Raw genomic sequence first — 24,535 nt, 5'->3', positions numbered from 1 at the left:
TCTGGGCCTGGGGCCGACACGGAGGGGCCTGGCACCACAGGACACATGTCCCCCGACCTCCCTTCCCTGAGGGGCCTAGCATGGGCCCGTACGTAAACGCAGAGCACGACCCTGGAGTGTCCTAGTGGCTGTCTCGGACTGACTGGGAGAGGCCGTGGAAGCGGCACTGGGCTCCAAGGGCGATGGGGAAAGTTGGAAGCAGGCTGCGGTGATGGTTACAGGACACGCCATGGAGTCCTGACGTGGCAAATGCTTTGTTTATGCCTTGGGCGGTAAGAGCAAACAGAAGGACCTTCTTTCCCAGCCTTTTTCTGCACCGTGAGCTGCACGGAATCTCCTCAGGCCTTTTGCGTTTGCAGTCAGAAGCAACTTCAGCTTTGCCGGCTGGTAGGGAGGCTCTTTGGAGGGCTGGGAGCACAGCCCGGGCCGGAGTGGGGAGCCCCTCGGTACAGACATGCAGGCTGCAGGGTCCTGGCCTGTGGTTAACTGCCTGCAGTCCAAGTCCAGGGTCTGCCATTTCTGGTAGCGACACCTGGGCAGACAACGAGCTGGAGTCTGGAACCAGCGAATGGGCAGCCGCCCTCCCTGGTCGTGCAGGGGCTCTCGAGGCCGGAGGTGGGCTATGACCGAAATGGTAAACGGACTTTCCCAGGGCTTCTCTAGGCCCTGGGCGAGGGTTCAAGCCAAGCGTGTAACCATGGAGACACCACCTGTAGCCCACCCTGAAGACTTAGCCACCGTCAGTCATGCTCACATCCCAACCTTGGCCCTAATGGGCACGGGGACGGGAAGAAGGTCTCCCCTGCAGGACGGGGCTGGGAGTGGGTGTCAGGTCCCACACGGAGCCTACCTGGTTCATCTTAGGAAGGTCCTTGAGGGCCGCCTTCTGCGCCTCCTTCTCCTTGGCCCACAGGCGGAGGTAGTGCCGGCAGTCCTGCGGGCTGGTCCCCTTCTCCTCTGCCGGTGAGGAGAGAGAGGCTAAGCTGGGTCCCGAGAGGGGTCAGGAGGGTGGGAGTAGCCGCGGAGAAGTGGGCCTGGCAGCTCTCAGGTAGGGAGGGACCTCACAGGTGATGAGTCTCCAGCATTGGGGGGATGGTGATGAAAAAATACCCAGAACACCCCTGGGGCTCCCGAGTTTCATGGATGAAGATGGTGCCCTGTCTAGCGAGGTCGCAGGACCACTCAGAAGGCTGGCGGAGGCACAGCCTGGATGGGATGATGTTGGCCGAAAGCGATGGAGGGAGTGTGGCCACTACCCCTCCTGTGAGGACACATGGGGGCTGATGGAGAGCTGCACCTGGGGGGCAGCTGCTGCGCTGGGCCAGCGGCTTGCGAGCCACTCCCAGTCAGCCAGAGGCAGGGTGCCATCTCCCCAGGGAGGTGGTTCTGCAGGCACCCTCTGTTCTTAGGGGCCCACGTACCACCCGCTGCCGCAGCAAGGCCTGTACCTCCTCTTTTTTCTTGGGCATCCTCATTGCTGGCTCCCTCTTGTTCTACTTGCGGGAGTGCTTCTGGAACACCGGAAATAGAAGAACAAATGAATGCCCCTCTTACACATCGGGCCCACGGTCTCGACACATAGTGCTCAGTGACGCAGCCAGTCCTCAGGCCATGCAGCCAGCTTCCCCTCCGTCCCTGAGCGTTTCCAGTCATGATTGTAACACACCTGCTCCTAAGGCTCCCATCTAACTCTTCAAGTTGTTCTTGCCAAGTTCATCCCAGACAGTTCTTAAAAAAGCATCTTGCTCATGGCAGATAATTTTTCTTACTAGTTAAGCTACTCTTCTGTTTGATTTTTAAGAAGACTTTTGGGGATATTTTGATTTCGGGTTTAGGGATGACCCCAGAGCAGCAGTTTTGGGGCTTCAACTAGCCTCCCCAGCTGCAGGCGGTCTGGAAGCGGCTGTCTTCACCTGGCTGTACTCAAAGCAGCCCCTGTCCCTGCCCCACTTCCTCCTCTTCTTAGCCAGAGCCGAGGCTGACACTGGGGTTTTGTGGCTTGGTTTTGTTCTTCCTTGTCTGCCTTGATCTGGATGCCCCACTGAAAACCTGCCTACCATGGGTGACCCTGCTGGGCAGTCTGGACAAGAAGTCCAAGAAGCAGTGGTTTCTGTGGGTGACCCTGCTGGCATCTGAAATGCTTACCACTATGTACCAGTGAATGCTGCAGGCCAGCATGGACACGAAGTCCAGGAAGCAGTGGCTTCTGCTACAAAGGGAGAACCCTGAGCAGTTGTAATGACCAGTGTGACTCTGACAGCCATGCCAGCGAGGGGCTCTGTGTGTGTGTGTGTGTGTGTGTGTGTGTGTACAAGGCTCCATTCCACTGCAGCACTCCCCTCCCTGCTCAAGCTCTGAGTACAGCAGAAGGTGCACCTGGCTGCTCTGGTCTTGTTTACTTGAAATCAAGGTCCTCCAACTTAATATTCGAACTCCAGAAAACCTCTGACACCACCTACAGGGCAGCCCCGGACATCCTGACACATGCTACTTGACTCTTCCCTCTGGGTCAGTTATGCACAGCTGGGACCCGACTTGCCTAACACAGCACCAGCTTCACTGTGAACACCCTCGGGCCCAGAATGCCCCTCCCCCTCCCCTCTCGATCAAATGCTCCCAGTGAGCTTGCAGTCGGGCACTGGGTTTGAAGAGATTATGTGGAGCAATCAATCTTTTCCTGAGGTAGGCGCCGACCAGCCACCCCTCAGCTTCGTGGTGCCCGGCTTGTCTGTTTGCCATGCTGCAAGCACAGTGTTTTGAGTCCCCAGGGATGTGACATCTATATAAGCTGTGCACCTGGCTGAGTGCGGCCCCTCACCCAGGCCCCACCTCACTGTCCCTGCTCATTAACTGCCCCCATCAGACACCAAGGCAGGGACATCCGGGTTCCTGGTTCTGCTCATGGTGATGCCCCAGAGGGCTGTCTGTGTGGGGTGGCGGGAGGCTAAATCAGAGAGCTCCCACCTGACTGCCCCAGGACTGACCTTGCGCCTCCCAGGGCAGGAAAAGCTCCAGATCTGAGGCCTGAGGAGAGGCTGGAGGGGAGCTCAGCGGGAGAGAAGAGGGTGTGGGAGGGAAGGCTGAGGTCCAGGGAGGCAGAGACACAGAGACAGGAATGAGAACACAGAGGAACCAGCCACCTCGGGGAGTGGGGGTACCCTAGGAGAGGTCTCTGTGGGAGTGGGGGTACCCCAAGAGGAGACATCAGGGAGGGTGGGGGTCCTGTGGAAGAGACGCATCATGGGGAATGGAGGTCCCCTGGGATGAGGCGGAGTGGAGGCCCCAGGGAGAGGGCCCTGGAAGAGAAGGTGCCCTTGCCTTGCGGCCCCTCCTCAGGCAGGGAGGGCCCACTTGGGCGGGCTGGCGCCTTGAGAGTGGGGTGGCCCAGGGTGGGCTGGGCGAGTTGGCTCACCTTCTGAGGCGCTGTCCTCTGTGAAATAGCGGGCGGCCTCCAGAGCTGACTCGGCTTCCTCTGGGCTCAGAGCTGTGCATGGATAGGAAGGTAGGTGGGTGGGTGGGAGAAACAGGACAGGACACGAGATTGGCTAGAAGCCACTTCTAAGCAAGTGCACCCTGCCAATCCTGCCCGAGGCTTCGCCTGGCCCCAAGGCTCAGACCCGCTGGTGCTAAGGATGAGGCCACGTGCGCAGCAAGGAAGGGCTGATCTTGGCTGTGCGACCTTCTCAGTTCACTGGACGGTGAGGGCAGGCAGCTGAGCTAGTTTCTCCTGCCTGGTGGGAATCTGGTTCCCGTGCCCTGGGAGGGTTTCGGCTCCATAATGCGCTCTCCCATGGTATACTAGCCGCACCATGCCCCCGCCCTGGGCTGCTGTGAGGTGTAGCCCCGCCTCCTTCCGTGGCACAGCCACACCCAGAGGCAGGACCTTCCCCTTGGGCCTCGGCATGGCCCTGCCACCCTGGTTTGAGATGACCCTTCAGGCGGGGGGGGGGGGGTCATTGCTGTCCTGAGCCCTCAGTTGGTGGGCCCGTCCTTGACTCATGGGGGCAGTCTGTGGGGTACAGACCAGGCACAGATGTTCTAAATGTGAGAGGTCCCAGCCACCGTGCAAGGTCACACCAAGCTCAGTGAGTCACGGCACTGGTGAGGAACTCGGGTGGCCCCAGGAGGCCGGGCGACGGGCAGCCCCCTCACCACACTGAGCCGGTGTCCTCTTGTAGGAAAAGGACAAGCCCTCCATGGATGGCTCTCGAATGCTGCCTGTGCGAATCCCAGCACCCCACACCCCACAGGAACCCACGGAGCAGGCTTTTGCTCATGTTTGGCTTTCCCACCGTGGGCTTGGGCCTGTCAGTGGCCCCAGGGCCAGTCTCTACATGGTCCCAGCTGGGCCAGGGCCTGCTTAGGGAAGCCAGAGTAGCGGGTTTCTCATGTGCACAGGATAAAATCCTTCAGGTTACTCCACAGCCTGGGAATGCATAGGAATCCTTTAGAAACTTAAGAGAAAGCTCGGGGCCCTGGCTGTGCATGAGAATCCTACCTCATGGCTTTCCACCTGGGCTGCCCAGTTCTCCATCTGGGACCTGTGTCAGGAGCAGAGACCACGGCACCATCCCTCCTGCCGCCCAAGGACATCCAGCTGAGGGGCCCCTCCTCCAAGTTTCTTCCCAGCCACGCCCCTGGCTTTTGGGGTCTCTGTCCTCTGCAGATGGCCCCCATCAGGCCCAGGGGCCTTCACCATACCCCAAGAGCCCAGAGTGCTGCCTCAGGCCCACTTGTCCCCCAGAGGCGGGTGCAGCCTTGGAATTTGGCCTCCAGAAGTCTAGGCAAGCGAGAGGCCTGCCCTGGGCAGCAGGTGGGGAGGCGCTCACCTGGCGGCAGGTGCAGCTTGTAGAGCACTTTGAGCTTCTCGGTCAGGTCCCCGTGGTACATCCCACCTGAGGAGAGTCCACAGGAGGGCCCATGCAGAGGGTTCTAGCCGTGCTCGGGGCGCCTCCCTCTGGTGGGGAGCTGCCGCACAGCCTGCCACCTGCACCTCTCCACCCTTCCATGTAGCTCTTCTCTCTTCTGAGCCTGCCGTTGTGTCCCCAGAAGGGCCCCTCATCACGGAGCAGGGCTCAAGGCTGCAGCAGAGGGGTTGTGGGGCGGAGGGGCTTCCCAAGGAAGGGCAGGGAGGAGGGGCTGTGTGCCGAGCACTCACTCATGCCTGTCACGAACTCCTTGAAGTTGATGAGCAAGTCCCTGTTTTCGTCCAGGAGTCGGAACATGCGCCCCGCCAGCACGGGGGTGTGCGAGCCGCAGGCCCAGGGAGTCAGGCTGGCGAAGAGCTCCTGGAACTGACTGGAGTCAATCCGGTACTGCTCCAGGTAGGGCAGGCTGGGGTCCCGGCGGATGGCGGAGGTGTGGCTACTGCCCCAGTACTGACTCGCCATGTGCTTGGTCTGCAAGGACACAGTCCAGTGAGTGGCCTGGCCCCCTGCTCCGGTGGCTAGACAGCTGGGTTGGCTAGCGAGTGTGGCCAGCCCTCCTCTGTTCCCCCCAAGAGCCCTGGGATGGGGGTGGGGTGCACTGGGCAGAACCTCTCATGGAGGTACCACCAGCCGCACTTTCCCACATGTGGGAGCTGACAGAGCACTCAGCAGTCCATACAGTGGGCCACAGCAGGCCACGGCTATAACAGGCCATAGCCAGTCAAGAGCACAGTGGGCCAAACTGCTGTGGCGTCACACCATCTTGCCTGGACCCCATGGCACGAATCGGAGGACCAAAGGGAAGTGAAAGAGAGCAGAAAGGCAGGGTGGTGACTCTTTCCTCTTCTTCAGTGCACAGCACCCCGAATACTCTTGGGAACCCTCCCGCCTCACCCTCAGACTGTGGGTGGACAGGGGAACTCCACGCTGGCCCCACCCTTGGGGATGGGTGGGTGGAGGAACACTCGAGGTGAAGATGATTGACAGAACACTCCTGGATCCAGCCGTGCCTGAGGCTGCCCAACGCTAGATTTCTCAGTTAGATGAGCCAATGTGGTTTCTCTAGCATGCAACCTGACTTGCCTTTATTTTCTGTTCCCTGCTACAGTGTCCTGGCTGAACTGCAGGTGAGGTTTGTGGCCAGTGCACTTGAACATGCTTTTGAATGGACTTTTCTCCTGGCAGGAGGCTGTTATGCTAAGGCTGGAATTAGGGGACCATGTGGGGCAGTGGGCCTCGCTTCCCTGGGAGGGAGAGGGGTGGTGATGTGGTGGCTGTCACCTTGAACACCATGTACAGGTCCTCCAGCTCTTCAATAGAGAAGCCGATGTCTCCTGGTATAGCTCGGACCTAGGAGGAATGAGATGAGGATGCCATCATGGATTCTCAGGTTCCAGCTACATGAAAACGAGACCTTCTCTGACACAGACAATCACCCTATGCATGCGGAGACCCCAACTACCCTTTCAGCATCTCTGGCTAGACAGACTAACAGGATGGTCCAGGTGCCGGTCTCCATGCCCTCCCTGAGTCTCGCTGGTCACTCTCTCTCCTGGGTGCCCCGCCGAGACAAGGAGTGAAGAGCGGCCATTTAGCTTCTGCTGCATGGATCCCTGGAAAGACCCTGAGATGCAGTCTACGGTGCTCTAGAACTTTCCAGACATTGCCTTTTTCACTTAAAGCCTGAGACCTCACAGATTGCGCCCAAGGAGAAGGGCTGGGAATACGGAGACAAAGTTTGGCTTGAGGGGGGCGGGTGGGGCAGAGTTTGTCAACAGCACAGGGTGGCAGATGCCTGCCAAAAGGGCCGTCCCCAGAGATGACCTTTCCAGGGACAAAGTGCATAGGATGGGACAACGGGAACGTATGAGGACAGGCCGGGAGGGCACAGCCCATGAGCAGTGGGGCATTTGAGGTGTTGTCCTACAGACTAACCTGTGTGCAGAAGAATGACGGGCCCTCTCGCACTACCCCATACCTAACAGGTCCCCATGGAAGCTCTGCAGCCCACCCTGCCCAGACCCGCCTGCAATGGAGGACCAGAGCCATGTCCATACCACGCTCCGCTTGGCCGTGTCCTCCAAGGACTGGATCACTTTCAGCCGCTGTTTAAACCGCATCTGTTCAATGTCATCTGCCCGCAGGCTGCTGAATTTCTACAGGCCAGGGGGGACTCAGTGAGTTAGGGCGTTGATGTGGTGCCCACCTTCACTGTCCCGCTGAGCCCTGACCAACCAGGCCAAGGAGTGCTGACCTCATATGACATTTTCAGCAGCTCGAAGATGTCCACCTCCTCAGGAGGGTCGTCCCCACTGGTCAGTAAGGCATGGAGGTGCGGGATGGGAGGGGACACGCTCTGCTTGTTGATCACATTATCCAGGTATCTGCAGGGTGATGGGACAGCCGCAGGCCCAGGGCCCTGGTTTGCACGCTGACCCCCATGGAATGAGCATGCAAACAACATGGAGGGGGGGATGGGCCCAGGAAAGCGGAGAGTGTGTTCTGGCAAGGCAGGGTCTCCCCACCATGGCCCGCTCTGGAGTGCCCGAGGCCTGGGCAGAGAAGCCCCACATGAGACACGAGCACAGACTCTGAAGAAGTCAGGGTACCTCTCTGGCCATTTGAGCAGAGCAGCTGGACAAAGGTGGTCCCAGCTGGAGAAATGGCACATTCCCATACTCAGGCAGAGGCCAAGCCTGGGGAGGGAGGAAGAGGACCCAGGGAGTGATGACCTCTTGCCCTGCAGAGCCACTGCCCACCCTCCAGGGAGAGCCAGGCAGCACAGGAGGGCCCTGACGGACAAAGGCAGTGGGCAGGGCTTGGTGGGGCAGCCTTTGGGAGTCACAACCTCTGAGTATCCAGTAATCAGGTGCCCCATACACTGAGTGGCCGCTTCCTTCCACTTAGAAGAGCCAGATCTGTCTTGTATGAGCAACCACAGGCTGGCCACCAGCCGAGTGTTGGCATCATTGTGGGCAGAGCTTGACCAGAGCCCAGAGCAGGGAGGTGACATCCCTGAAAGTCACTTGGGCTGGCTCTTCAGGGACAGACAGATGTTCAGGGATAGGTAGGGCTGTGCTGCCACAGAGCGTGGGACAAGCGGGCTGGGAGGGGTTGGAGGAGGCCAGGCTGGGGGATCAGGCAGTCCTTTCCCACTGAGACTCATGAGACAGGGTAGGGTGAGTGCTCAGGGAAGTAGATCAGGGTCTGAGCGATTGCAGTATGGGATGCAGAAGTAGAGGCCTTAGCTGCAGAGGGGCTGGCTGGACGCCACCGTGCTCAGAGGTGCACAAGCCCAGCGCGTGCATGCAGCACCGCTGTTGAGCTGGGGACGCACAAGCACGGCTGCACTCAGACCTCAGGGCCTGCAGGCCTGCCCACTCGCAGGGGCCACCTTGTTTGGGCCTCGGCTCCCGGTTGTACTCTGACAGCACCCCTGCTGACATGTCTAGGCGGTGGCCCACCCACTACACCCTAACCCCTGTCCTGCTGTAGCTGGCCCAGCCCTGGTCTCTCTCTTGACCTGGGAGCAGCCTGGGACATGGTGGCTAGGCCACTGGGGGGAATGGGTGCCAGCGCCCATGGGACAGTGTGTGGCAGCTCCCTGGTGGGAGGGAGGTGAGTGGGGAGGTGGTCACCTGCCCAGGACGGTCATGGCCTCGCCCTCATCGCTGCAGCCCAGCAGCTGCCCCATGTTGGCATCCAGGATGGCCAAGGCCACCTGCAGGACCACCTTGATGCCCTCATAGAAGAAGCAGTCGACGATGACCACGGCGCTCTCAAAGGGCATCACGCTGAGAAAGAGGGTCAGGAACCACGAGAGCGAGATGCTGGAGATCACCCCCAGGTCCTGCATCTTCTCCGAGAGCTGTGGCAGGAAGTCCCTCGTGAGCTCCTCGAAGATGCCTTGGTCCACCAGCGCACCTGGGGCCAGCAGGGAGGGGCTGGAGTGAGCAGCTGGCCCCCATGCTGCCAGTCCTTGTGAAGCCCCGCTGCCCAGCTGCAGCCTACCCCGACCCTGGCTGCAAGAGATGGGGGTGGGGAGAAAGATGGCAGTAGAAGCAAACCAAGCCTGTGCGCCTTCTCTAACAATGCCCTTGGTGGCTTCTGTGTGCCCTGTTCTAAGGTCTCTGAGGCAGGGTGAGGTGCTGAGGGACTTCCTGGGTATGGGACTGAGCTCTGTGCCACGCCCCAAAGGGTGTGCTGAAATCCTATAAGCCTATGCGCATGACCGTGTTTGGGGAAATAGAGATTTCTCTGCAGATGTTCTAAGTTGTGTTGAGATGAGGTCCCCTGGAGTGCAGTGGGTTCTAACCCCTTCTGTACGGTATGTTATAAACGGGGTGAAGAGACATAGAGGCACATGGAGGGAAGGTAACCCGGTGAGGCTCATCTTCAAACCAAGGACTGCCTGGGACACCAGAGGGCTACCGGAAGTTGGAAGACACCAGGAAAGAGCTCCCCCTGGACTCGACAGGGAGTGATGCGCATGGCCCTGACGATGCCTTCAATGTGGACTTGGGCCTGCAGAACTGTGAGACATTGTTGGTGCTCTTTGAAGCTACCCACGGTGGTATCTTGTTGTGGCAGCCCTAGAAAACTAAGGCAGTATGGGAAGGACAGCTTAGAATCACAGAGGGACTTTCCCCTTGAGGGTGTGGTGGCTACGCACTGGGCTGCTACTTGGTCCTCGAGGGTCACTATGGGTTGGACTCGGTGGCAGTGAGCTCCTAAGTGCTGAAGCTGGATATTAAGTACACAGGGGATCATTATACTCTCTACTTGCGTATGCTGAACGCCTTCTGTAATAAAATGCTCTAGAAAAGTGAGGCAGCATCTAAAGTGCACTCAGGAGTTTCTCCTGCTCCCGAGGAAAGAAGAGTGATAAAAATTGCGAGACTAACTGTGGAAACAGTCCAAGTGACTGACGGGCTATGCAAACACCAGTCTCCACAACCCTGAGACCAGAACTAGATGGTGCCCGGCTACCCCACCAGCTGACCTGAAAGGGATGACAGGAGAAGCGCCTGGATGGAGTGGGAGAAAGCGCAGACGGAAACTCAAACTCATCGCAGAGACTAGGCTCACTGGTCAGAGAGAGCAAGGGGGCCACCTGACGATGACCCCCCAGTCACCTTTCAGGTCAGGATCAGAGCCAACCTCTGTGACGGAATAAGCAACCGTTTGTGACCAGAGGCGCACCATCTACCCAAGGACAGTGCTCAGAGGAGCAGGAAAGGAGAAATGGACACACGAGGGAGGGAGGAAGCAGGATGGGGGATGGGACATTGGGGGGATGGCCAAGGGTGAGTTGAAACCAAGTGGCCACGGGCTGTTGACTAGAAGCTGGGTGCTTTGCTCTGTGAACCTTCACTCATTCACCATCAAAAGTTTTTTTTTTTTTTAAAGTTAGGCAGATGGGGATTTAAGGCCAAGACCAATGTTTAAGGAGCAGTGACCATGTACTATTGTCACCGCTGCAGGTCCTTGGTAAGCACCCACACAAAGTCTGGGCTACACAGTTGGCAGCTGGGGGCTGTGGCCGGCCCTCTCCTTGCAACATGCTTCTTATCTGCAGAAGAGAGCTGCTGAGCCTGCAGGGTGGCCGTGGGGCCGGTGAGCTAACACCGGGCAGTGCTGGGAGGGGAGGCTGGGGGCTGGGGACATGCTGCCTCCTCCCCCTGGCCAGCCTTGGGGCACTCACCCACCACCCTGGTGTTGTAGTAGTCAGGCAGCATCCGCTCACAGAGGGCAACCAGCAGCCAGAAAGCCTCTTCCTCGTTGCCATAGAGTAGAAGGACCGATGTCACAATGTTCATGGCCTGTGGACATACAAGCAGAAGCGGCGACCTGAATGGGGCTCCCCCCAAAATACACATGGAAGTCCTACCAGCTCCCCCACCACCGGTGAACATGGCCCTGTTCCCCTGCCATGCTGACGAGAGGCCATGTGAAGATGGAAGCCGCCGCCGCTACAACTGTCAAAAGCCCCAGGGCAGCGGTTCTCAACCGACCCTTTCACAGGGGTCGCTAAGACCATCAGAAGACGTTATTTCCAATGGTCTCAGGAACTGAGACACCGCTCCTCTACCCATCTCCAGGCGGGTCTGCCCACAAGCAGATACGCCCACATACGAGTACCTGGCATGAAGACTGTTACCCATGCTACACCATGCTTCAAGACAGAATGTCATTGATTTGTCATTAGAAATAAATATTTCACAGTACAGAATTACATATTGCTTTTGTGATGAATCACTATGCTTTAATGATGTTCAATTTATAACAATGAAAATACACCTTGCGTATCAGATATTTACATGACGATTCATAAGTAACACAATGACAGTTAGGGATCAGCAATGGAGATAATTTTCTGGGTGCGGGTCCTCCCAACACGCGGCACTGTATGAGGATCGTGGCCTGCGGAAGGGTGAGGACCTCTGCCCCAGGTTGGGAAAAGCTGAGCGCCACAGAGGGAGCCTTCCTCGAGAGCCGGAGCCCTGAGTTTGGAGCCCCAGCCTCCGGAGCTGTGAGCGCGCACACACACTCCCGTTCTTTAAAACGCCTGCTGGTGGTATTTTCCTTACGGCAGCATTAGGTACCCAAGTGGCCCACCGCCAGGCCAAACCGTCCCCCCAGCTTCTGCTGAAGCGGCCTGCACGGGCCTCCTGGCAGGGGCACGGGGGAGCTAACAAGGAGAAATGGTCTCAGTCCAAGGCCAGGGCAATGTGCTGAAAGGCAAAAGCAGCCATAGGCAGTGCACAACCAGCCCCCGGGGGTCTGACAGGGCCGAGAAAGCAGGGCGTTCCCACAGAAGACTGCCGTGCAGCCACGCCTGCTTGTCCCGGTGAGAGCGGAGCCAGGCTGACAGACCAGCCGCAGGGATGTACAGCAACACCGAAGGCCCAGAAGCCTCTGACAGAGATCTTGTCTATTTTATTATCATTATTTTTTGGGGTCAAATATTGAAGGATTCCATTTCTTTCTTTTTTTAAAAAAAAATTATTGGGGGCTCATATAACTCTTATCACAATCCATACATCCATCCATTGTATCAAACATCTGAAGGATTCCATTTCTATAAAATATCCAGATTAGGCAAACTCAAAAAGATGGAACACAGATTAGTTTGCCACAGGTTTGGGAGGGGAGGGTTCTGGGAATAACTGCTCATTGGGTAAGGGTATCCTTTGAGGGTGATGGCAAGATTTGGCCCTGTTTAGAGGTGAGGGCAGCATCCCACCACATGGAATAGTTTTCTAACGTGGCTTCTGCCTCAATGAAAAAATATGCATTGGCATCTCCTCTCTGATTCTGAGGTCACCCCAAGTTAAGATGGCTTTAGCACCTTCGGTATTACAGGAAGGAGTCTCATAAAGCAGGTTCGCGACACTGGAACATGACCCAGTTCAGATACGGCTCTTCCAAGCTTGTTTCCCCTCCCAGTGAAACCGAGCGCTTCCTTTGGTGTCGCAGTTGTTGTCAGAAGCCGCTGAGCTGGTTCCCACACGTCAACCTCAGGCACAGCAGAGCATGACACCGCCCGGCCGTGGCCTATCCTCACAACGGTTGCAGCCACGGCGTCGATCCATTTCCTTGAGCCTGCCTCTTTGATTTTCTTTCCTGCTCCTCTACTTTACCAAACATGCTTCCCTCTCCAGGGCCTGGTCGTTCCTGACAACATGTCCAAAGTGTGTGCGATGCAGTCCAGCCACCCGTGCCTCTGAGGAGCACTCTCTGTTGTTGCTCGTGCCATGAGTTGGTTCCGATACACAGCTACTCTGTGCAAACAGAGCCCAACACGGCCCGGCCCCGCGCCAGCCTCTCGGTGCTTCCCGGTGGGCTCCCAGTGTTGCAGCCACGTCTCCTCGAAGGCCTTCCTCTTTTTGGCTGCCCCTCCACTTCAGCAAACCTTCCCCAGGGACTGGTTTCTTCTGAAAGTGTGTCCAAAGCACGTAAGTGAGAGAGAGCTCTGCCATCCTTGCCTCTAAGGAGCACCCTGGCCATACCTCTCTCAAGACCCAGCGGTTTGTCCTGTTAGCAGTCCGTGGTGTTTTCTGCGTTTTTCTCCAGCACCACAGTTCCACTGCATCGGCTTTTCTTTGGTCTTCCTTACTCAATAGCCAACGTTCACATGCACACGAGGGAAGTCAAGTGAACCTGAATCCCCAAAGTAACATCCCTGTTTGTCAATACTCTAGAGGGGTCTTGTGCAGATTTACCTAACGCAGCATACCTTTGGACTGCTGCTTCCGTGAACACCGACCGTGGAGCCCAGCAAGACAAAAGCCGTGGCGACTCCCACCTTTTCTCCACCTGTCATGTTGTCACCGAGTGGTCTAGGCGGGAGGCTTCTGTTCTTCTGGACTCTGAGTCGTAATCCATACTGCAGGCTGAAATCACTCATCTGCATCAGCAAGTGCTTCAAGTCCGCCTCACTTTCAGCAAGCAAGGTTGTGTCACCTGCATACCGCAGGCGGTTAATAAGCCTTCCTCCAACCCTGGTGCCTCACTCTTCATAAAATCCAGCTTCTCCGATGATTTGCTCAGTGTACAAGTATGGTGAGAGGACACAACCCTGACTCACACCTTTCTTGATTTTAAACTATGCAGTATGCCCTTGTTCTGTTTGCCTAACTGCTTTTTGATTCAGGTGCGAGTTTCAAATAAGCACATTGTTCTGGAATTCCCTTTTTTTATTTAAAAATTTTTATAATTTAAATGTAAACTTTTTTTATAATTTAAATTTTATTTTATTGAGGGCTCTTACAGCTCTTATCATAATCCATACATATATCCATTTTGTCAAACACGTCTTTACATATGTTCCCATCATCTTTTTCAGAACATGTTCTTTCTACTTGAGGCCCTGGCATCAGCTCCTAATTTCCCCCTCCCTCCACACCTCCTTAAAGTTTGTAATATTTTTTTCATGTCTTACACTGACTGCTGTCTCATTTCACCCACTTTTCTGTTGCCCATCCCCCTGGGATGGGGGCCATATGTGGATCATTGTGATCAGTCCCCCTTACTCCACCCCTCACCCCCCTTACCCTCCTAGCACCACTAATTCCTTTATTGGTCCTGAGGGGCTTATTTGTCCTGGATTCCCTGTGTTTTGAGCTCTTATCTGTACCAGTATACATGGTCTGTCTAGTCATATTGGGAAGGGAGAATTGGGGTCATGATAGTGGGGGGAGGAAGCATTAAAGAACCAGAGGAAGGTGGTGTGCTTCATCAGTGCTACCTGCACCCTGACTGGCTCGTCAGTTCCTCAGTTCCTTGTGGCTGTTCTGACTATTCCTTTATTGTATTGAGAAAAATGTTAAAAGCCTTTAAGTATTTTTAAGCTTCATTTAGAACTGATTTTAACACTGTTAGTCATTTGTCAGCTCCTCCCTAGTGAGTTTTCATGTGGTGCCTGTGATCACCTGACAGTGCAGGCTGCTCCCGTCACTAACAGGCAGTCCCCAGCATTAGCGTGCGTGACCCTCAGACAACCCCTACTTGCCCCTTAATGGTGTGCAGATCTGTCCTCACCGGGAAGGGATGGGACCGACTGTCTCAACAGACTGCGCTCCGTCACCGTCCCCTGCTGCACACGCAGCACTCAGGCTTTCTGGTTGGAATTGCCAATCCTGTCTCTCACAACAATTTAAAAATGATTTGCGAGCCTTAAGTATATTTTCACAAACAAATGAAGTCACCGTTATCTGAAGAGAAAATTTCATTTCACTTTTACAAAGGCGTCCCCAAAGAGCTACATTTGGCTCTTGAGCCACAGTGTGCTGACCCCTGCCTGAAGGCAAGGCTGTAAGAATAGACACAGCTGTACTCGCCCGCGGCTTGGAAACTTGTCCCAAACCAGTTTGGGGGCACCTCTGTCTGCACGTGGGTCCCTTTCCCCTGGGAAATGCGTCCACAGCTGTGCTCTCCTCTTTTTGCCTCCGGGAGCGCTAGCTCTAGACGGAAACCAGCCACTCTAAGCAGGTTGGACCTTCGTTCTCTCAGACTGGTCTGGTAGTATTTGAAGAACAGACTCCAGAGAGCACATGTTTTGAGAATGACGAGGGTAATGCATGTCCACATGTGCTTTACACAATGGATGGATGGATGCATTGTGGTAAGAGTTGTACGAGCCCCAATAAAATGATTTTAAAAAAAGGCTCCAATCAGCTGGTGTATTCCATGTATCTGGTTTTCAACACACTGGCTTTCTGTGAGTGAGTAACTGGTCATTCAGCGCAGGGGCCCGATACAAAGGACTTTTGGGGAGTTGGCTTGTTTCCCTGAGTCCCAGATGCAGGAGAGGGCCAAGAGAAGCCACGTGACGTGGCAGAACCATGCTCACAAAATTTACAACCACATGCTGCCCAGACCTAGACGAGAGTCACCTCATACACAACTTAGGGTGTGCTGGGAAGGTGAGGGGGAAAGAAACAATGAATATATGAGGGGGTATCCCTCAAAAAAACTGGGATGCTTTCAAAGCTATGTATTTAGATTTTTTTATAAAACAACCTTGTCACGTGCAAAGTACTCTCCATGACACTTAATACGTTTGTCAAATCTGCTATTCAATTCTTGGAAACATTTTTCAAACTCATATGTTTAGATGGCTGACAGCATCTCACTTGTTTTGTCTTCACCTCTTCTACGCTGTCAAATGTCTGTCCTTTCATGTCCCTCTGCATTCTTGGAAACAAAGAGGTCGCACAGAGCAAGGGGAGTCACGTGCATGGGGCGAGAGGTATGCTTGTTTGGCTCCCAAACTGGTGCACTGAGATGGCTATGTGAGCAGGTGTATTGTCAAGGTGGCAAAACCAGTCCCCTGTCTCCCACAAATCAGGCCTTTTATGGTCACACACTGTGACACAGTCTTTTCAGAACTTCTAAATAGAAAGCTTGATTAACCGTTTGACCTGGTGTGGCACGAACTCAAAATGCACTACGAGTTGCCATTTTCGTCTGTTTGGGAAGCTGACAGACAGACGTCCAGAACGAGGTTTGTCATCAATCGACATTTCACCTTTTTTGAAAGGAGAAAACCACTCATACACTTGAGTTTTCCCATAGCACTGTCCTTGTCAGCTGTGTCTAACATCACAACAGATTCTGCAGCATTGTTTTCAGAGCAGGAAACAAAATTTCATGGCTACACACTATTCTTTTAAATCAGTCATCAAAAAAAGCACGGTTTGAGTGAGACAGTTTTTACGAAAAAATTCTCTGTGACCAGAGAGAACCTTCCCAGGTGATGCCACTGGGTGCACCAACTCAGAGCAAGTTGCTCAATGCTCACCTAGCAGGAAAAATGAGTACTATAGAAGTACTTTTATCCATTTTTCAGGGGGAGGGTCCACCTCATATATACACATGGATATACAAACACACCCGATTTTCCCTTCTGATGCCCTGTATCTTTTAAAGGAAATTGTACATTAAATGTGCCGTTTTAACCATTTCTAAGTGTACCTGGCAGTGTCATCAATTACATGACTGTCACCACTATTTATTTCAAAAAAGTATTTATCATCTCAAACAAACTTGGGACAATCAGCAAAAACTTCCTATTCCCCACCCCCAAAATAGTGTTGCTTTTTTAAATCCTCTGCCTCATAGTTTGTATTTAAATAAGTTCTCCCAACGAGACAGAAACTCTTAAAGGCAGGAGCGGTGCTTGGCACATAGTGGGTATTCCATTCAGGCTTCCAATGTTCTATGGTGACTATCCGGGCAACAACACATGTGCCATGTCATCATGCATTGAGACGCACACGTTAGTGGCATGACTTGCAGTCAGCGTACTGGTCAAAGAGCATCATTATGCGTCCAGATTTTGCTGTCACTTTAACAGGAACCCAGTGTCCATAAGCAGTAACCCACTCTGCCCTCCCACCTTCCCACAGTCCTCATGAACAGACTTTGGTTGGCATGTGTTTCTGAGGTACTTCATTCTTTTGGGACTTGATTGTCCCACTCAGCACACCCTGGAAACCGGTGCACCTACTCTAACGCTGTCGGACTCTTCCTGGGAGCAGGGCTGCAGGCCTTGGCGGTGGGGAGCTGGCAGGGACATGCTGTTTCTGGGCTCCTGCACGCCCCTTACCTGGCAGTAGCCGATGGTGGGGTTGCGGAAGGCGTAGGCGGTCAGCACGCGGCGGAGCGCAGCGATCCCGAGCTCGTTCTGGAAGGCAGGGTGCTCTGGCATGGAGCGGTGCAGGTCTCGCTCGATCTCCTCCGTGGCCAGGCTGTACTTCCCTGTGGACTTCTCCACCAGCTCGGCATAGTAGCCGGGGTGAGTCACCATCTCGTTCCAGGCCCCTGCAGAGACACAGGGGCAGCTCGCTCTCTCTTCTGCTCGGGACTTTGGGGTTAAAAACAGGACAAGCTGGAGATGTGTCGGTGTAGCCTGGAGATTGGGGGTGGGTACTGTTGGGGTCAGTTACAAGGTCATTCCTCATGCCCCCCAGAGGTGCACGCATCCAGGAAGTTAACTTGGCTGACCAGCCCTCCCCAAAGCCCTTGGAGAAGCCCAGGGTGTAAACGTTGCCAGTGTTGGTCCCAGAGGAAGGAGGAGCAGAGGCCGCTCGGCTGCTGCAGGTGGAAGGCAGCTCTTTCCTTGGCATCTGCTCCCCAGCGCCCCTCCTGGCAGCACCCAGAAAGAGGCCGCCCCACTCCTCAGAGCTCCCAAAGCATCTCTGGACGAGTGGCCACCCCAGGAACCACTGAGAGGTCAGCGAGTGACTGTGTGGGTGGTTGGGGCGTGGGGCCTGCTCACCGGAGAAGAGGAGCCACAGCTCGCCCCGCAGGCTCTCAGGGATGCCCTTCAGGACGAGCTCTCGGGTCTTGGCGGTGCGGTACATGCACATGCCACGGCCGTACTCAAAGAAGTGAATGTTCCACGACTCCTCCTTCATCTTCTCTTTGGCCTGTGGGAGAGGAGACGGGGCTTGTGGGCCAGACTCGGGTATCACCTCACCAGGATGGTTTCAGAACGCTGATGGCAGAGCGCCCTTCCCACCCCAGCAGTGCCGGAAGCTTCTTGTATAAATCATCTCATCTACTGGGGGGCTGACAGCCACCTTAGGTCTCAACTACCAGGAAACGCAGGCCGGGCCCCAGGGGTGCAGATCACACACCCTCCTGCATCAGCAGGAAGGGAGAAGAGTCATTCAGAAGCGGAGGGCCCCCGCGCACCCAGTGAGAGTTGGCTGACTCCCCTGCCCAGAGCGCCACCTCATAGTTGTGGGCTGGCCCAGTGAGCCGGCTGTGGAGGCAGAGTCCCAGGCTGGCCCGTGCTGCCCTGACTCAGCCTCACTCTGGTCTGTGCCCTCCTCAGAAGCAAACACCCACCTCAGCGCTTACCCCCTTGGCCCCCAAGACCTCCGTGGACGAGTTTCCCTGGAAGAGCCTGAGCAGGCCCTGGGACGCCGTCGGCACCTCCTGTGTACAGAAGCTCTGGTAGCCACTGAGGGAGGAAGATGGGCTGGTGGGCTGCTCCAACACCTCCTGGGGGGCTGAGGGAGACTAGAAAATACAACGGGAAGAGGCGCACCTAACAACAGGGCCGTCCCTGTGCATCTCAAACCATGGGGTGGACCAAGCCACCTGGCGAGCGAGTCTCTGTGGGATGGGGATATATTCAGAGGAGAGCCCTGCAGGCAGGAGGGCCTGACGGTGTCTGGCTGCAGCGGCCTGCATTCCTCCTCACCTACACTCACTGCCCTGACCCAGCTCAGGGCTCCCACGGCACGGGCTCTGGGGTGCATGCTGCCCATCTCTTCCTGCGCTGGCAAAGGGGAGAAGACCCAAGCCTCCTGAGGCTGCTCCTGGCCTCTCCCTGAGCCCAGCTGCTTCCTGTAGGGTGAGGCCTTCCGTGCAGGCAGCCCTGCCCGCCACCTGCTTCTCATCCCTGCTCCTTGTTCCCTAGGCAACTGCCATGTGTACCCGCCTGTGCCCACTAACTTGATTCTCCACTGGCCCCAGAGGTAGCTGTCCTGAACCCATAGGCACTAGGAGTGGCCTCTGCCCAGACCCAGCCTAAGGACACCCTCTTGCCCCACAGCGCTGGTTCAAGTGTGAGCCTTGGGCCAGGTCTGCTGGGGAAGCAGGCAGTAAGGGAGGAGGCCTCAGGAGGAGCCAGGGCCCCTTGAGGCACAGTACAGGCATGGGTCCCCACGCATGCTACGTATGGGCCAGGCCACAGGTCCTTGCTCACCCTGCGGTTGAGCCCCTCAGGGCAGAGGCAGCTCAGTCATCCTGCTCATGTCCTTTTTCACCCAGTTCTGCCTCACTCTCTCTTGAAGTCTTAGGATCAAATCCGATCTCCTCTAAGAAACATGACTTTTTAATGGTGAACTATACACAGACAAGCTGAGGAGCCCTGGTGGCATGGTGCCTGGCCCATGGGGCCGAGACTGCAGAGTCAGCAATTTCTGCTGCCGTGAAGAGTGACAGCTGTGAAACCCACAAGGGCAGGTTGACTTGGCCCAGTCACGCCGCTGTGCGCTGGCAGACCCGGCTCACTGCGCTGTGCTGACTGCCTTTTGCAGACATTGCCCCTTCTCTCTCCCAAACAAATGACAGGTCTGTGGCAACCCTGTGAGGAGCTAATCTATCGGCACCATGTCCCCAATGCCATGCGCTCCCTTTGTGTTTCTGGGTCACGTTTCAGTGAGTCCCCTGTGGGAAGCACAGAGCAGGGAATCCTCTAGTCAGAGGCCCGACTCAGCACCAAGGTCCGGTCCCGTGAGGCCGAGGGCTGCTAGGCGCATCCGCTGGCCCTGGCTCCCACCCGCTCCTCCCCAAGGCCCCGCTCACCTCGGGCGTTGTGGCCACACTGCTGCCTTTCCTCTCTCCAATGCTGCCCCCGGGCTGCTTGGAGGGCGTTTTCTGGAGGAAGTCCGAGATCCTCTGAAGCAGGAACTCTCGGTCTTTCAGGTTGGCAAACAGGAAGGTCATCTTACTCTTGGTGCTAATGGACAGAGGGCTGGGCAGGACGCTGGAGCTGTCGGCCTTTTCAACGATGGTCACCTGAACAGGAAAACAGATTCCCCTGGGCATTTGTGTCTTGGGGTTTTCTTTTTTAGTATGGTGAGGAAGATTTCCCACTTTTAAACACTTCTGAAGCTCAGGCGGTACTGAGTCTCCCTGGTCACATCTGCTACAAACATCTCGCAGCAGTATCGCACACTTGCTGTGATGAATGAGCCAACGTTGAGAGCCTGTGCCCCGAAGTCCGCACTTTGTCGAGCTTTCCCTGGTTGGCACAATAAACTATCGCAGCACCGAGTGTCCGTTTTTGGGTTCAGGACCCAGCGGGAACCCCAGGACAGTTAGCCGTCAGCCTCCTTCAGCCATTCTCGGCTGTGGCAGCTCCCAGATTCCCACATGTGAGGATGCGGCTGGTTTTGAGGAGGGGTGCTGGTCAGGCATTCTGAGGACTCTCTCTCTATTGGGATCAGCCGTATTTTTTCTCATGATTAGACTGGGGTGCTGCGGTTGGGAGAGGAAGACCTCCGAGGTGAAGTGTCCTCTCGTCTCATCAGATCACAGGTATCTACGCCCACCCTGACTGCCCACCTAGGATGCTGACCTCCCTCACCTGCTGGTTAGTGTAGGCTAGGTGTCCCCCCACGACACCCGTCCCCCCTGGCCGCCTCCATACTGCGTGCTGCGGAAGGAAGTCACAGTGTGGTCACACCTGGGGGTGGGGGTAGATTCTACCTCGTTTTGTGGGGAAGATCCACAGAGACTACTGCGCTTTTCTGTCTGGGAGAAGGCTGGGCACTTGTGACCCTCGGACTGAGTACCACACAACCTGACTCCCACTTTAAGTTACTTAAGTGGCTATGAGGAAACAGGTCAGAGGGGCCAGGGTGTGAACAGGACACACCTCAGGTGCACCCTGTGGAGGAGGGCATCTTCCATGGGGGCTGTGGAGGGGAAGGGGTAGAGATGGGCTCAGGACATGTACTGGGGAAGCCGACAGAGTGGGCTGAGGGTAGGATGTGGAAGATGAGGGTGGGTATTCAAGGATGTCGAGTTTTTAATCTGAGAAAATGGATACAGAGGGTGGGAGTGGGCAGGTGTGCGGGTGGACCTGGCCCTGGCCCACCCTGGGTAGGTACTTGTGAGTAATAGAGGCCCTAGAGATGCTCTGGGACCCTACGGAGCATGTTCAGGACAGTCAGAGGTGGCTAGGGGACTGTCACCTTGATCATGACTCTCTGTACGGCTCTGCCCCAAGATGCCAGGCCAAGCCTCCAGTGCAAGGCCTCCCTGCTGCCCCAGCTCAACAGAGCCTGCGTGCCAGCCCTGTCAGGAAAAACAGAACTGGGCCCAAGGAGTCAGGACCCCGCTGTGCCTGTGCCAGAAGAGCAGGCAGGGCCATCACCACGTCTGGTCTTACAAGCTGGCCCTGGGGGAAGTGAGGTCAGAATTGCCCATACCTGCTCTCGGCTACACTGCTGCTCAAGGGCATCGCACAAATGCCAGGGAGGCCTCCCTGCCCCAGGATCTTCATAAAACACAACACTGGGGTTCCGTAACGGTGACAGGGAAAGACCTGGCTGAGCTCATGGCATGAGGTACCGAGCGTGTCTTCTGAGACGAGCTCTGATTCAGCGGGCAAGCGCCACTCTGTCTAGGTGGGGTCCTCTCCATCGCTGCCCACACCTCTTTACCACAGTCACTGGGCCAACGGCTTTGCTTCCTCATAGGTTGCCAGGAAAACCCCACAAGCCCGAGAGCACACACACACTTGGCCTCGGGAAATGAGCTCTCTGAGGTCGTGGCTGGGGCCTGAGCCACTTACCTCTGCGTGTGGGAACAGTGGCAGGTATGGGGAGTGGGCTCTCTCAGAGGTCACGGCAAGCCAGGCTTTGCCAGCCAAGTCATGAGCCGGCTTTGCCAAACTCCACCCACTGCGGGGCTGTGGGGCGAAGGCAGGCCGGCAAACATCTCACACACAAGAAGGAAGTGAGATCCAGCCTCCCTTATCCACCCCAGTGTGCACTTCTCTGCCACGCCCAATATGACCAAGGCCCTCGCCCCTCTCTCCTCCTGCTGGGCAGGGCGAACCCCACTTCCAGCCTTGCATGGGGCGGGCACTCAGGGAGGGACTGATCCAACCAGCTGGGCTCTTGCATACCATCAAATGCTGGGCTAAGGATCCCGGAAGCACTCCCAGGGGACCTCCGGGTCTCAGGCAGGGCCCGGGGGCCTATCCGTGCCTCTGCTCATGCCCGCCCCTCTGTGGACTTGGCCGCTGAGCAGACAGAGCTTACCTCCCTCAGAGGTATGATGAGGTGGCATGCATCCTCCTCCTTGCTGGCAAAGCAGATGTAGTTGTTGGAGATGAACATCTGGCCAGGGACGTGCAGCTTGCTGAAGGGCGTCCACAGGGTGCAGCCCGTGTGCCCATCCAGGCGCTCGTCCCTGGGCAGCCGGAAGGTAGCCCGGTAGCATTCATTCTTGGCACGGGCGTCCAGGTCTCTGCAGGGACGAAAGGAAAAGGGCTGGAGTGAGCCCTCACTTACTGGCTTGGGTGGGCTCTGCTCTACAGCCAAGGGTGATATCTGGGGGCTCAGCATTCCTTTCGTGAGCGAGACCTGACCAGGGACCTCAGAGTTCAATGAAAATGTACCTTACACGACGTAGTCGGAGGTGGGCTCCTCCTACGACAGGGGGATACAAGCGGCATGCCCTTGCGACGTGGCTCCTTTGAGAGAAGCCCTGTCCCTGGCCCCACCCGGCTCGGTCTGAGGACGTGCAGGCTGGACTTGCTGCCCTCTACCCTGGGGAGGGTCCACCTCGATGCCAAAGCCCCGGACAGGAACATCCAAGTGGAATTTCAACAGAGATCTGTGGTGACTGTTGCTTAATAAATGGATACTGGTGGCAGTATGGGTCAGGTGCTGGGCAGCTAACCACAAGGTCAGAGCTTCAAACCCACCAACCACTTTGAGGGAGGGAAAAAAAGGGGGCTATCTGCCCTTGTGAAGTCGAACAGTCTCGGAAACCCGGTATAGGGTCACTATGAGACGGAGCTGGCTCAAGGGCAGTGGGTTGGGGGTTGGGGTCTGGTGCGGCGGCTGAGGCAGCAGCCTGGGATCCTGCTTCTCATCCCCCCACTGACTCTGTCCGGCCATATAAATGGTCCCCACAGTCCCCCAGGGGCCTCAGGTTACCACAGGCTGACCAAGGCCCGTCCCGGTCACGCTGCTCACATGGTCTAGCTCTAGGCCTGCTGACTTCTTCCTGGAGAGCTCTCCCTTCCCTCCAGGGAGAGAGGCCTTGGGTAGCATGCAGTGCAAAGGCGCACCCCGAGGCTAAGGCCTAGACTATGTCTCCAGTGACCACCTGGGGGCCGCCGGGCTGGGATGAGAGCTCCCGGCACTTGGTGTCACACTGGCGGCAGGACATCAGGGGGCCACTGAGCCCTGAGGTTACAGGGCTTTGTAATCAGAGTGCAGGGCTAGGGGAGCCACTCTGAGGACAGTTCATGTCCAGTCCTCTTCACAGATCGTCTTCTGCCCATCCATCCCCAGTCTGGAACTATTCACACTGCCCAGCTCCCCAGCCCGGGGTGAAGGGCAGACCAGGAAGCCTGGGCCCATCAGCAAGGGGCCCTTTGGCCCAGGCGGTCAGTCAGGATGGGGTGCAGGCTGTGCACACTGCATCGAGTGGTTTGGGGTGCAGCTTCCTGAGGGTCTCAGAGCACTGGAGGGCACCCCGACAGGGTCTTTGCTCAGCTTCCAGGTTCACATACCACCTGTAGCTGAGTGAGCTCAGCTTCCTCACCCGAGACTTGGTAGTGAGAACACCCACTGAACGTGAGCTGGCAAGGCAGAAAATGGAAATCACTTCCTTCTGACCCTGACCAGGGACAAAAACGGCAAAGCACTTTCCTCTATTTTATGAGGCTAAGCTCTCTGGGGGCCCTCCCCATGAGCCACTGTGGTGTCCTGCCCTTCCTCTGAGTGGGAAGCCTTTGAAGGCCTCCCTGAGTCTCCCTATCTGGATACCACACAGGACCAGTGAATCTTGCCAGGGGAGGAACCCGCCTGCCCGGGGGCAACGCACCGCTTCAGAGCCGAGATGTTCCTGTGCGGCCGGCTGGGCCTGGGCAGGGCCTTGTCCTCCAGGAAGCCTGCGCTGTCCAGCAGCTGCCGCATGGCCAGGTTGGCCAGCTGCTCCATTAGCTTGAAGGTCTCAGCGATGTTGAGGAACATGGAGAAGAAGAGCTCCTGGTCCCGGGTGTCCACACGGATGCTCTCGGGGAAGAGCAGGGTGGCATTCTTCTCCAGCCTCGTGACGTCCACCCACTGCACCACAAGGCTCACTGGACATGCAGGCCGGCACACCGCCAGTTACCATGGGGAGCACAGGGCTCTACAAGGGGGCTCCAACTCCCACCTACACCAGGACCCGAGAGAGCGTGCTACTGGCCCTGCCATGTCTCCCCTGCCTCAGACCCACCCTGTACATGGTCTGGAACATACCCTGGGAGCATTTGCCCGGTAAGTGGCTGAAGAGTGAGTGTTGGCACAGAGGTGAACTAAGGGGACCGTGGCCCCCAGAAACTCAAGTCACAACAC

The 24,535-nt window shown here is 56.4% G+C and overlaps 1 protein-coding gene across 1 annotated transcript in view; it reads right to left on the bottom strand.

Moving 5' to 3' along the window:
- Window positions 1-24,535, bottom strand: part of TBC1D9B (TBC1 domain family member 9B) — a 38,318-nt gene that overhangs the window by 2,683 nt on the left and 11,100 nt on the right. Inside the window, exons 5-20 of the mRNA XM_075542101.1 lie at window positions 24,021-24,279; window positions 22,223-22,430; window positions 19,755-19,967; window positions 18,300-18,461; window positions 17,713-17,863; window positions 17,041-17,255; window positions 10,633-10,750; window positions 8,567-8,852; window positions 7,183-7,312; window positions 6,986-7,084; window positions 6,210-6,278; window positions 5,159-5,399; window positions 4,830-4,895; window positions 3,413-3,484; window positions 1,449-1,511; window positions 851-957 (exon numbers count right to left, since the gene is read on the bottom strand). Of these exons, the coding sequence (XP_075398216.1) occupies window positions 851-957; window positions 1,449-1,511; window positions 3,413-3,484; window positions 4,830-4,895; window positions 5,159-5,399; window positions 6,210-6,278; window positions 6,986-7,084; window positions 7,183-7,312; window positions 8,567-8,852; window positions 10,633-10,750; window positions 17,041-17,255; window positions 17,713-17,863; window positions 18,300-18,461; window positions 19,755-19,967; window positions 22,223-22,430; window positions 24,021-24,279 (2,459 nt within the window). The remainder of the gene's footprint in view (window positions 1-850; window positions 958-1,448; window positions 1,512-3,412; window positions 3,485-4,829; window positions 4,896-5,158; window positions 5,400-6,209; window positions 6,279-6,985; window positions 7,085-7,182; window positions 7,313-8,566; window positions 8,853-10,632; window positions 10,751-17,040; window positions 17,256-17,712; window positions 17,864-18,299; window positions 18,462-19,754; window positions 19,968-22,222; window positions 22,431-24,020; window positions 24,280-24,535) is intronic.

This window comes from Tenrec ecaudatus, chromosome 2 (genome assembly GCF_050624435.1).
Source record: "Tenrec ecaudatus isolate mTenEca1 chromosome 2, mTenEca1.hap1, whole genome shotgun sequence".
Lineage (NCBI taxonomy): Eukaryota > Metazoa > Chordata > Mammalia > Afrosoricida > Tenrecidae > Tenrec > Tenrec ecaudatus.
Note: the sequence above shows the minus strand (reverse complement) of the source record. Positions and strands in the feature narration are given on the sequence as shown.